The sequence below is a fragment of the Dreissena polymorpha genome, chromosome 2 (genome assembly GCF_020536995.1).
Source record: "Dreissena polymorpha isolate Duluth1 chromosome 2, UMN_Dpol_1.0, whole genome shotgun sequence".
Taxonomy (NCBI): Eukaryota; Metazoa; Mollusca; class Bivalvia; order Myida; family Dreissenidae; genus Dreissena; species Dreissena polymorpha.
The window spans coordinates 124,104,456-124,117,242 of NC_068356.1; the positions used below are offsets into that span (position 1 = coordinate 124,104,456).

Below are 12,787 nucleotides of genomic sequence, written 5' to 3' on the forward strand. Positions count from 1 at the left end.
GAATTGCAAGAGTAAAAATGTTTACATGGTTTTGTTGACAATTATTGAGTAACAAAAATATATTGTAATAGTAATTTAGAATCTAATGCTCGAAAGTTTTGCAACAGTATGTAACAATGTAACAAAGAAGAATATTTGTGTAAAGTGCCTCTTGTACAAATATATATCAAAGCATGCATGTAGTTAACTTTGAAGTGTGTGTTCTTTGAATTTCATTAGAATAAAACATTTTTATTGAAGTCTTTCTGTGTTAACCTAATGAATGTGATTGTAGGCAAAGCATATACCTGGGGAAAATATGAAGTTATCTACGTTGGCAGCGACGGCTCAGGAAACTCAGCTTACTGCCACTTCAGCTTTTATGTGCAGCGTAAGTAATATGCTGTCAAACAAACATCTTAAGTTATCAGTTTAACCCATTTATGCCTAGTGGACTCTCCCATCCTTCTAAATTGGATCAATTTATTTCCAAAATTAGGGATGTCCAATATATTTATTTCTATATTAAGAATATTTCTTACAGAAATTCCTTGAAGCAAACAGCGCAGACCCTGATGAGACGCTGAATCATGTGGCGTCTCATCTGGTTCTACGCTGTTTGCCAAGGCCTTTTTTCTAGACGCTAGGCATAAATGGGTTAAGTTGAAATGTGTGCTTTTCTAAACCTTAAGTTGTGAAGGATAAAATTATTATATGAAAATATAGATATATTTAGCTATTTCAAAGCAGGGGTTTTTCTGCCTATTTTGGGAAAAGGAGTCTGACCAAATTGGGAATTTTTTATCGACGAAATTGGTCATTTTGGGAATTTTTGCTTTGATGAAACAGCTCATTTGGGAAAAAAATGTGAATTAATCATGCTTAAATAATTCAGTGGTTTAACAAATAAATTTGTTTTTATTTGGTTATTTTGTCTTCTTTATGTAAACAGATGCAATATTGGGCATGTTCAACGTTAATTCAATTACTGCAGTTTTGTTTTTCAGTTACAGTTACACTCTGTGATAAGAACTGAACAGTCAAAACCTTACAGCAAATATTTTTGACCAAAGTTATAAGACACTTCATTCTTAAAAAAAAAAAAAAAAAAAAAAAAAAATTCTTTTTTTTTTTTTTTGAAATTGGGATTTTTTTTAAATAATTTCGGTTTGGGATCGGGTCCGTTTGCTTTGGGAGTGCCTCCGTTGTCCGGAGGCGCAGACAGTGCTGAAAAACCCCTGCAAAGCAATTATTTGCAGCCAAAACTCATAAGCTATATTCCTTGTTTAATTTGGGCTTTAAAAAACATGCAAATCAACAGCACCAGTGTTGTGATATCAGGGCTAGCTTTGTTTCTGTTACATTCTTTTATACTTTTCTCACAGTATTGCAAAATTAATTTTGATTGGAAAGCGCTATAATAACTGAAACAATAGAAGTGATGCATATTTAATTTGTTTGTCCAGCCTTCCGGTGCAATTCACCCCCGGACCCATTTGGTGGCTTCCAGTTCTCCAATGCTACAGACCCTTTGACTGGTGTGGTTCGCCATGGTCGCACTATTGGATGCTATAACACTAACACACCTACGGTTGTGAATTATAAGACTGACAGAGAGCATCCAAAGACATTTACTTGTGACCCGTATGGAACTTGGAATAATGTGAAGCCTTTTAGGAAGTTCAGATATCCATCATGCGGAGGTATATTCTCAATGTTTGATTTGCTGAAATTATTTTCTTAAAACAGGTCTGATAATTTTTTCATTCTTTTTTATGAATATGAATGACATATTTAAGACCTTCTAGAAATGGACAACAGTTTGAATGTTTAAAATTGAGCTCTTTCTCGTGATGTTAGAAATGTACACCTCAGCAATATTCATAAAAATGTTATATTTAGAAATGCATTCAACATTGCTTCTGAGCCATGGTATTCTGTAAGTAAGTCATGTTCGAGCTTAGTTTTAATTTAAGTTCTTATATTTGAGTATAGCATGGTGCATTCTGTTGTTCATTAGGCTGATAACAACTCAAAAATGAGGAATCTCAAAATAAGCAATGATTGCCATAAAACTCTAAAAACAATAATAAAACAAAACATGCATTGGTCAACGCTTACATTTTTTACAATTTCAACATTTTTTTGTTGATTTAGATTATTAAAAAATGTGCTCACTAGTGTTTTCCTAATTTCAGCGGTGAAGCCTAAACCACAGGGCAAAATTACGTTGCATCTTGAGTACAATCTGACAACAGGTGCTTGTGAATCGGTCAAAGTCAACCTCATCCAGTTGTTGAAACAAGAAGTTAGTAAGCTGGATCTTATTTACCAAGGTGATCTTTGCAAGATGAGTGATTGCTCGGACATTGATGTAACAATCACATGCAGTGGTTTCTCGGCAGGGAGAAGGAAGCGACAAGTTGTGTATGCCAGGGTACTGGCTGTCATTAAATTGGGCAACATTCCAACTCAGTAAGTGCAAACAGTACATTGAGTAGCCCACTACAGTCACAGATTTACATTAAGTATGTATTTATTTTTCACCGTTTAACCTAATAAAATATAATAATCGATAAAAAAAATTAAATGGTCAGGGGTTGCATTATTAGGGTCATGTTATTTATTAGGGACTCTAAAGGGCTATTAATCATCCTCTTTTATGATATCAATCATTTTTAGCTCATCTGAGCACAACGTGCTCATGGTGAGCTTTTGTGATCGCCTTTTGTCTGTCGTCTGTTGTGCTGCGTCAACATTTGCCTTGTTAACTCTCAAGAGGTCACATTGATTTATTGATTTCCAATCTTCATGAAATTTGGTTAGAAAATTGGTCTCAATGATATCTTGGATGAGTTCGAAAAGGGTTATGTTTGCTTGAAAGCTGGCTGCCAAGGGGCGGGGCATTTTTCCTGATATGGCAATATATGGCTATAGTAAAATCTTGTTAACACTCTAGAGGCCACATTTATTTTCCAATCTTCATGAAACTTGGTCAGAAGATTTGTCCCAATAATATCTTGTTATCTCAGGTGAGCGACTTAAGGCCTTTCAGGCCCTCTTGTTTCTTTGTACTATTGTGAACAGCTAAGCAGTTAATGATTGACCAAGTTGAAATAATCTTGTTTATTACATTGTAGAACTAGTCTGGATGGTGAGACGTTATCAGTCCAAGATTTCTTCACATACTTTGCACTTGGTGCAAAAGTATTCGATTTTTCGGTGAGCACTTATTTACTGTATTCGTTTAATGAGCTTTATTAATATTTTCTTTGTGAAAAGTCTCTATTTCTAACAAATTTACTCTTTGTTTTAACTAAAAGAACACAATTGTGATAAAAATGTGTTACTTGGTGTGATTGATGTACATGTACTGCTTCCTTGATCATGTACTTTGTGTTTGTATAGTAAACAATTGCCAATGTACTGCTTCCTGGAACATGTACTTTGTGTTTGTATAGTCAACAATTGCCAATGTACTGCTTCCTTGATCATGTACTTTGTGTTTGTATAGTCAACAATTGCCAATGTACTGCTTCCTTGATCATGTACTTTGTGTTTGTATAGTCAACAATTACCAATGTACTGCTTCCTTGATCATGTACTTTCTGTTTGTATAGTCAACAATTGCCAATGTACTACTTCCTTGAACATGTACTTTGTGTTTGTATAGTCAACAATTACCAATGTACTGCTTCCTTGATCATGTACTTTCTGTTTGTATAGTCAACAATTGCCAATGTACTGCTTCCTTGATCATGTACTTTGTGTTTGTATAGTCAACAATTACCAATGTACTGCTTCCTTGAACATGTACTTTGTGTTTGTATAGTCAACAATTGCCAGTGTACTGCTTCCTTGAACATGTATTTTGTGTTTGTATAGTCAACAATTGCCAATGTACTGCTTCCTTGAACATGTACTTTGTGTTTGTATAGTCAACAATTGCCAATGTACTGCTTCCTTGAACATGTATTTTTTGTTTGTGTAGTCAACAATTGCCAACGCGGACATTCTTCCCCAGAGCTTTGTGATTGACCCGACCCTAATCTGTCCTGAGTATGAAGTTCTACTGGACGGCGGGTGCGGTGAGCATTATTATGATGTTTTTTTTTACTTGAATGCCATAAAGCCAACATTTTCATATGAGCCACGCGCTTGTAAAGTTTGGCTGAATGCATGTGTGTTAAGTGTGATGACAGATCCGCCTGTGCAGTCCGCTCCTTCCTTCCTGGGGATCTTCCCAAGGAAAAATACATGTAAAGTCTATAGTATCAACCCAAATAAGACATCACATGCTAATCTAGGATGAATCTTTACACACATGAACAAACACCCCATTGCTGAGCAGGACTTATATCTTTAATTATATGGGAGTACCTACCCTTAATTTCACTAGGTACAAATAAATAAATAAAATCCCTGTTATATAATTGTGTTCTTATTTCACTGGCCAACTAGTCTTTTATTCAAAGCTGAAATAAAATGTATGGCCTAAAAAAGTTTGCCCTAAGAGCTGGAATCCTGAAAATATAATTCAATGCATTTTACATGGGCATACCTGACTTAATCCTTTCCCACTCAAAAGCAAAGTAAAAAGGGCTATGTGCAAACAGCATATAACAAGAACAGCCTGAGAGTAACTCGCAGTCTATTAAGATTTTATGCTGTTTGCTGCTCATCAGTATCTAAGGGTTGGAAATGAAGCCTTTAAACTTTAAAACAAATTATATTAAACTTTCTATTTGACTACAAATGCGTCAAAATACGTTTCTAAGTGTTAATGAGATTAAATGTAATGTTGATATTCATTACTATGTAATATGTTTCTTTCAGTAAAAAGAGGAAAGCTCATTTGCAATTAACTAAGGCAATTGTTATATAAAATCAATCACATGTTTAAAAGATTTCAAGTGTTTAAAAATAAATACTATTTAATGTTGGAAGCATCTGTATTTTAGTGGAGTGTGGCCTTGGAAACGTTTACCGGTACAACAATGAAACTGGTGTTGCCATCTGTGAAGATTGCCCCCTGGGCCAATACCAGGATAATTTTAAACAGAAGGCTTGTAAAGAATGTCCTGCTGGTACTACAACAGAAATGACTGGGGAATACCAGGCCTCCATGTGCAAAGGTAGGAGTGTGGGGAATTTTTATCAGCCAATTTTAGCATGAGCATGGATTTCACGTGTTATTGAGCCACGTTAAGGGAAAACTGGGCTTAATGCAAGTGTGTAAAAGTGTCATGCAAGATAAGTCTGTGCAATCCACACATGATAATCAATATTGCCACTTTCCGCTTTCATGGATTTTTTGTTTTCAAGAAAGTCTCTTCTAAATCAAATCCAGAAAGTCTTTTCTATACCAAATCCAGTCTAGACAGAAAATGGCGTCCCTGATAAGCACAGGCTAATCTGTGATGACACTTAACACACAGGTATAAAGCTCAGTTTTCCCATAGTTTAGCGTACTATGTCTGTGGAGCTAACAATCTGGCTGCACAGCCTTGTAGAAGCTTGCTGTCACAATATCTACTTTGTGTTATCATTTTGTTATGTATGTGTTGTCAGTTAACCCTTTGCATGCTGGGAAATTTGTTGTCTGCTAAAATGTTGTCATCTGAATTTCTAAAATTAGCATTTTCTTCGATTTTTTTTTCAAAAGTACAAAGAGCCATAATATTTTCGAGAAATGAAACAGCATCATATAGGACTTTTAAATAAAAGTAAAAACAGTTACTTATTTGTCTCAATATTTATGATTTTTTATGCCCCCAGATCGAATGATCAGGGATATATTGTTTTTGGCCTGTCTGTCATTGTATGTGTCTGTGTGTGTGTGTGTCCCAAAACTTGAACCAAAACTTTTAACCTTGGTCATAACTTTTACAATATTGATGATAGCGATTGATATTTGGCATGCATGTGTATCTCATGGAACTGCACATTTTGAGTGGTGAAAGGTCAAGGTCATCCTTCAAGGTCAAAGGTACAAAACAAATCAAAGCGGCGCATTAGGGGGCATTGTGTTTCTGACAAGCACATCTCTTGTTTAACAATAAGTACCCAAGTTTATGCATAGAAGTGGAAAAAAAGTAATGAAGTCATTAGAAGATTTTAACTGTGACTTCCATAGGCAATGAGCCATGTGCTATAAAATGAACTATGAAGCATATTTCTCACATCATAAATTACTTTCCGTACTATGTTGAAATTGTGGTACCTAATTCTTTTTGCAGCCATCTGCCAAGTTGGTCATTATTTTAATAATGATCTGGACAAATGTATGCCGTGTAAGATTGGTTACTACCAGGACCTCATGGGTCAGTTCTACTGCAAGTGGTGCGGACCAAGCTTCACAACGGAGAATGAAGGATCCACGTCAGACAGCCAGTGCTCTAGTAGGGGACCCTTTGTTGTATCAATCCAAATATTATCTGGAAATGTCTTCTTTACCAAACTGTTTATCATTATCAGAAACATAATTTATGGATATCGCCTTTGTCATTGGTATTGCTTATTCTATATTAAGAATATTAATGAATATGGGATGAAACACATTACAAAAGATTTGTTTGTTTGTTTTTGAAATATAAATTCTAGAGTGGCTTATGGATTTCAATGTCTTGCTTTTAAAGATTATAGTGTTATTTTGCATGTAGCATTATGATATAAGGTGCTGGTTTGAATTGGTGATTACTTGATCTTCAATATTTAAGTGACAGTCCAGTTGCATTAGAAAGAGATGATTCTGATCATCATTTTAAGGTCCTTAATTTGAGTCAAATGACCAATTACCATATATCAAAACAAAAAACAAGACACAGCTTAAGTTAAAAGCAAATACCAATGAATAAACTTTGGTAATCATCTAAGGACTGTCAATTCAAAGCATAGCATAGCAATAAGTAAAAAATATAAAATTGTAACTTTCTTTATTTCAAACTTAATGGACACATGTTTCGTCAAGATGTGTTTTACCAATTTCAACAATCTAACATATTTCATTAAGCAACAAGATTTTGATGTGATGACTTCTTTTATTACTGAAGACATCTTTGTTGATTTTGGTTCTATCTTTTCCATGCAATGAATTGCAGGTCAGTGTGAAAGCGGTTACCAACTCTCTGGTCCCAACAACTGCACGCCATGTCTGATTGGTCAATACAGAAACGCGACTGAGTCACGAGTCTGCATGAACTGTCCTACAGGAAAAATAACAGCTGCTATTGCCTCAAGATCTGCGGACGCCTGCAGTATCAGTAAGTTTGTTTCACATAACTGGCATGCATGTAAGAAATTTGTGACAGAATCCAAATCTGAAACTGGTTACTGGAGGATGTCAGGTTTTCCTTTCATTTTGTAGTCATCATGAATATGGTAAACTTGATGCAATTAAAATATTTACAAAAACATTTGGCCTATGTTATGCAAAAATGGGTCTTATGCCAATTATGCAGCCAGGAAAGCTCCAGACCAGCCTGCACATCCCGCTCAGATTTCCAGGCTTGATCTATACTTTCTGCACATATCATTAGACCCATTTTTGCTTGACAATGATCAATTATCAGCGATCAATTCTGCAACCAATCATAAAAAAAATATTGTTTTCAGATGGATAAACAAAACATTGATCTGTGAATGATTAATATGTATTTAAATCTTAAATTGGTGTCCGAAATTCATGTATACAATTTTGATCTTTATAAGGATATTTGAAGACAGAATTTTAATTGACATTTATAGTAACAAAACAACCAAAGCTACAATGTCAGAAAACATTTTGAATAAGCATGTTTATGTTTTTGTTTTAAGGCTTACAATCTGCTTATATTATACAATTGTTGCAAAATATATAATAATTTAAATGTATATTTCCATATTTTTCAAGCTGCTTGTACATCTGGTAACTACAGAAGAAGTAGTGATAATACATGTCAGCCATGTCCTCTAAACTACTACCAGAATGAGACTTGGCAAGACCAGTGTAAGCCATGTGGCAATGGCAATTTCTCCATGTGGAGAACTACCAGTACTGGGTCCAGCAAGGAACAGGACTGCCTGTGTAAGTCAGCTTTTAAAATATCAACCAAGAGTAAATGAGCCCCATTTTGGCAAACTGGCCTGAATGCATGTGCTAAACCCTTTGCATGCTGGGAAATTTGTCGTCTGCTAAAATGTCGTCTGTTGAATTTCTAAAATTAGCATTTTCTTCGATTTTTTTTCAAAGAATACTATCAGAATAGCAAACAGTTTGGATCCAGATGAGACGCCACGTTCTGTGGCGTCTCATCTGGATCCAAACTGTTTGCAAAGGCCTTCAAAATTTGGTTCCTGCACTGAAAGGGCTAAAGTGCAGGAAATCTGATTATCTAAATATCTACACAGGCTAATCAAAGACAGTACTTTCCCCTTTTATGGTATATTTTGTTTACAGATAGCCCAAAGCTAGTTTAGGCGGAAATTGTGGTCTCGTATAAGCCTGCGCTGACTGCAGAAAAAGGCTTTAATTATGTCAAGGGAATAAGATATTGTGGGAATACCTTTTATAGTTTGTTTTAGTTGAGTTTGTGTGTTAAATGATCTCTATAAAGCGATGCAATCAATGTCAATATCTCCCTTTTTATCTCACCTGAGCAAGAAGTGCTCATGGTGGGCTAATGTGATCACCCTAAGTCTGGTCAGAACTTCATCAGTAAATTTTTCATGACAATATGTAAGCTGGGTTTGTGTCTATGTGACATTCGACCAAAAAACAAGGTCACCAGGTGTGACTCTTAGAAAATCATTGTTATCACTCTACAGGCCAAGATGTTTTGACTATATCTTGATGAATCATTGTTATCACTCTACAGGCCAAGCTGTTTGACTATATCTTGCTGAATCATTGTTATCACTCTACAGGCCAAGATGTTTGACTATATCTTGATGATTGTTATCACTCTACAGGCCAAGATGTTTGACTATATCTTGATGAATCATTGTTATCACTCTACAGGCACAAGAGTTTGTACTATATCTTGAGGAATCATTGTTATCACTCTATAGGCCAAGATGTTTGACTATATCTTGATGATTGTTATCACTCTACAGGCCAAGATGTTGACTATATCTTGATGATTGTTATCACTCTACAGGCCAAGATGTTTGACTATATCTTGATGGATCATTGTTATCAACTCTACAGGCCAAGATGTTTGACTATATCTTGATGATTGTTATCACTCTACAGGCCAAGATGTTTGACTATATCTTGAGGAATCATTGTTATCACTCTACAGGCCAAGATGTTTGACTATATCTTGATGAATCATTGTTATCACCTCTAAGGCCAAGATGTTTGACTATATCTTGATGATTGTTATCACTCTACAGGCCAAAGATGTTGACTATATCTTGATGAATCATTGTTATCACTCTAAGGCCAAGATGTTTGACTATATCTTGATGGAAACTTGGTCAGAATGTTTATCTAAACAATATGTAGGCCAGGTTGATTCTAGGTCAGGTGAGTTCAATAAAAGGCCACTAGGTAAAATCCTAGGAAAATGGTGTTACATGTCTACAGAATGACTTTTACAGAAAAATAATTTAAATGCAACAGCTCCTGATTATTCTCATGGTTTTGTATTATTTTTAAGAAGTTATTTCCCTTTTTTTATAAATACTTAAAATAAATCTGTTTTTAAACTTCTCCATCGTTACGGTGTAATTTTCATCAACCTTTTACAGAAGATTATTGCTTTAGTGCATATTTTCCAAGATTGCTTTCAAGATCATATGGCCTTAGCTGTCAGTCTAGATTCCCCATGTCATGCTATCTCTGCACCTTATTATCTGATCAGATATGGTTTTTTACAATACTTTGAGCAGCACTTTGACATAAAGGGGTTAAATGCATATGTGTGAAGGCTCGTCACAGATAAAAGATAAATCAGGTATGACACTTTTGGCGTATTGGTATTTTTCGTTTTAAGGAAGTCTCGCCTAATCAAACAGCAATTTTGGCGGAATGTGTTGTCTCTGACAAGCCTGTGCGGACTGCTACCACAGGCTAATCTTGGATGACACTTTACGCAAATTGAATGCATTTAACCTCTTTGTCTGAGCATGACCTCTTTGTCAGGGCATGACTCAGAGCTTTCTTTCCTCTGTCTGCAGTCTACTGCCCGTCTGGGTATGAAGTGAGCTCCACTCAGGCCCAGACCTGTGTGCCGTGTGCCAGGGGACCAGTACAAGGACAACAGTTGTGGACATTCAAGGCTTGTGCACACCATGTCCCAACAACCTGAGGCCACCAGTATAGCTGCCACTTCACAGACAAACTGCACCATCTGTTAGTCTCATAAACTATTAAACTTTAGTGGTCACAGCGGGGTAGTGTTTGTGCCCCTGTTTAACCCTTTTACGCTCAGATTTGCATTTTTACCCATTTGTTGTCCCTTAGAAATCAAATTAAATTAGATAAACTATTTAAAACCTTTCTCCATAGACTCAACATTTAATGCTTCATTTCAAACCCTATGATATTGGTGAGCAGCAATCAGCATAAAATCTGAATTGCCTGCAAACAGGCAGGTATGGTTTTATTCTGGTTGCATATGCATTTGTACATGTAGCAATTTTTACTTTGCTCCAAAGTGGGGAGGGTTAAAGAGGGGCATAAAGATTTGCCCTTTTCCACCAATCTGCTCGTTAATATGACCGTCTTCTGGATGTTTGTGTTGTATGCAAACTAAATATATCAGCTGGAATGATGTAACCTGCTAAGCATATTTCTTCAGCTTTTGAACTTGTGCAATTGTATATTTCGGCCATTTGATGGTAGCTATGGCCTTTTTTGTGCAAAATTTATGTTCATTTAAATTGTCTGACAATTTATTTGCCAGACCAAGGTCCCATTGGTCAGTCTCCCAAACCCCACACAGACGGCTGTGTACTGTGTGCTCTGGGATCCTACCAGGATGTTGCAGAGAGCGAGAGTGGTAGATGTGTCCAGCCTCACGGAGCACCCGCACCGTGGGGGCTACAGCACAGATTGCTTGTGAAAGTAAGTGGTTTAGGAATGCCACGAATGAGCCTCGCTTTGGGAAAACTGGGCTTAATGCACTGTGTATAAAGTGTCGTCCCAGATTTGCCTGTGCAGTCAGCACAGGCTAATCAGGTATGACACTTTCCACTATTATGGAATTGTTCATTTATAAGAAGTCTCGGTCCGATTAGCCTGTGCAGACTGCATAAGCCAATCTGAGACAACACATAACATACATGCATTAAGCACAGTTTTCCCAGAATGGGACTGAAATGTTCATTATACCCCTTTCCAAAGTGGCAATTACTGATGACTTTTTATGTACTAGTAGTCGAATAAGATTTTTCTTTGTTTTCATCTTGTCTCTAAGTGATTGTGAAAGTGTTAGCAAAACAATGTTTGATCAGTGTATCATGTCTTTCTATGAGTGTCCTTTGTACAGGATTGAATGCATATGTACATGCTCATTTGTTGATGAGAATCTGTTTTGACTGAACTTGAAATCACTATTAAATGAAATAATACAAAATAGAATAGCCCTTTTGCACAGAGCGTAGTTATACACTCATAAGCATTTATACCACATATTTAGTTTTTTGTCAACCACATAAGGTATGGCACCTTTCTTTTTTCTTACAGATTACTGCGACAGTGGGTACGAGAAGGTAGGGTCAGCATGTCTCCTGTGTGCTGTAGGCTCCTACAAAGACAACACTGAAGGGCTGTTCTCTAACTGCACAGCTGTGATCCCCTCTACACCACGCCTAGCACGGCCTCAACCAGCCGTACTGCCTGCAGCATCCGTATGTATAGTTATAATTCATATTGCTTTTTATGCCCTGGATCGCATGATCGGGGCATATTGTTTTTTGGCCTGTCTGTCTGTCATTCTGTCTCAAAACTTTAACCTTGGTTAAAGTTTTGCGATAGCTTTTGCAATATTGAAGATAGCAATTTGATATTTGGCATGCATGTGTATCTCATGAAGCTGCACATTTGAGTGGTGAAAGTTCAAGGTCATCCTTCAAGGTCAAAAGTCATAAAATACAATCCAAGGGAAGTAATAAGCTTAAAAGGGAGATAATTACTTAACCTGCCAAATAATATATTGAAATTTTATTCACTGCGCAATTGGGGGCATTGTGTTTTTCTTGACAAACATATCTTTTGTTTAAATTTTGCATTTTGTTGAAAGTAGTATTCTTTTAATTGTTTTTGTGCAATACAAGCTCAAAGAACTTTCAATCAGTGTTATGAAGCTCCAATGGTGATATTTTAGATTGATACAAATAATATATTTCTACCTTTTTATGGGTTTATGATTAATCATAGAACATTTTAATTTTAAAAGAAATGTGTTTTAAATTTTAAAACAAAAATGAAATAAGAATATACAAAGTAGAAATGTTGGTACCACTTCATACCCCTGCCAAAAGAGCGAGTAGCCATATGACTGATTTACAACAGTAGTTTGTATTTGATTTTTACTTGCGCATATTGTGCCCACATGCTTGCAGGAACATGCCCAGCTGGAAACCTACCGCAATGTTGGTGACACGGGATGTACAGACTGTGACCATCGGCTACTACCAGCCCCAGCAGTTCCAGACCAGCTGCCTCAAGTGTCCTGATGACCCCAGCACCATGCAGACCAAATCCACTCTTGCCACTGACGTAAAGGTATGCACCAGGAACCATGATTTGCTTAAGTATTTAAGGTTATTTAGTGTGGCTTGTGGGCAGTTGTAGGGGTGATATGACTGTTTCATATGATGT

General features: G+C 36.3%; 1 protein-coding gene across 1 annotated transcript in view; it reads left to right on the plus strand.

Moving 5' to 3' along the window:
• Positions 1-12,642, plus strand: part of LOC127870053 (sushi, von Willebrand factor type A, EGF and pentraxin domain-containing protein 1-like) — a 40,997-nt gene extending 28,355 nt beyond the window's left edge. The window contains exons 9-21 of the mRNA XM_052412713.1: positions 275-370; positions 1,446-1,682; positions 2,178-2,454; positions 3,120-3,201; positions 3,971-4,067; positions 4,941-5,114; positions 6,219-6,380; positions 7,080-7,241; positions 7,871-8,044; positions 10,141-10,211; positions 10,869-10,998; positions 11,651-11,814; positions 12,529-12,642. Coding sequence (XP_052268673.1) covers positions 275-370; positions 1,446-1,682; positions 2,178-2,454; positions 3,120-3,201; positions 3,971-4,067; positions 4,941-5,114; positions 6,219-6,380; positions 7,080-7,241; positions 7,871-8,044; positions 10,141-10,211; positions 10,869-10,998; positions 11,651-11,814; positions 12,529-12,642 — 1,940 coding nt within the window. The remainder of the gene's footprint in view (positions 1-274; positions 371-1,445; positions 1,683-2,177; positions 2,455-3,119; positions 3,202-3,970; positions 4,068-4,940; positions 5,115-6,218; positions 6,381-7,079; positions 7,242-7,870; positions 8,045-10,140; positions 10,212-10,868; positions 10,999-11,650; positions 11,815-12,528) is intronic.
• Positions 12,643-12,787: the final 145 nt, after the last annotated feature.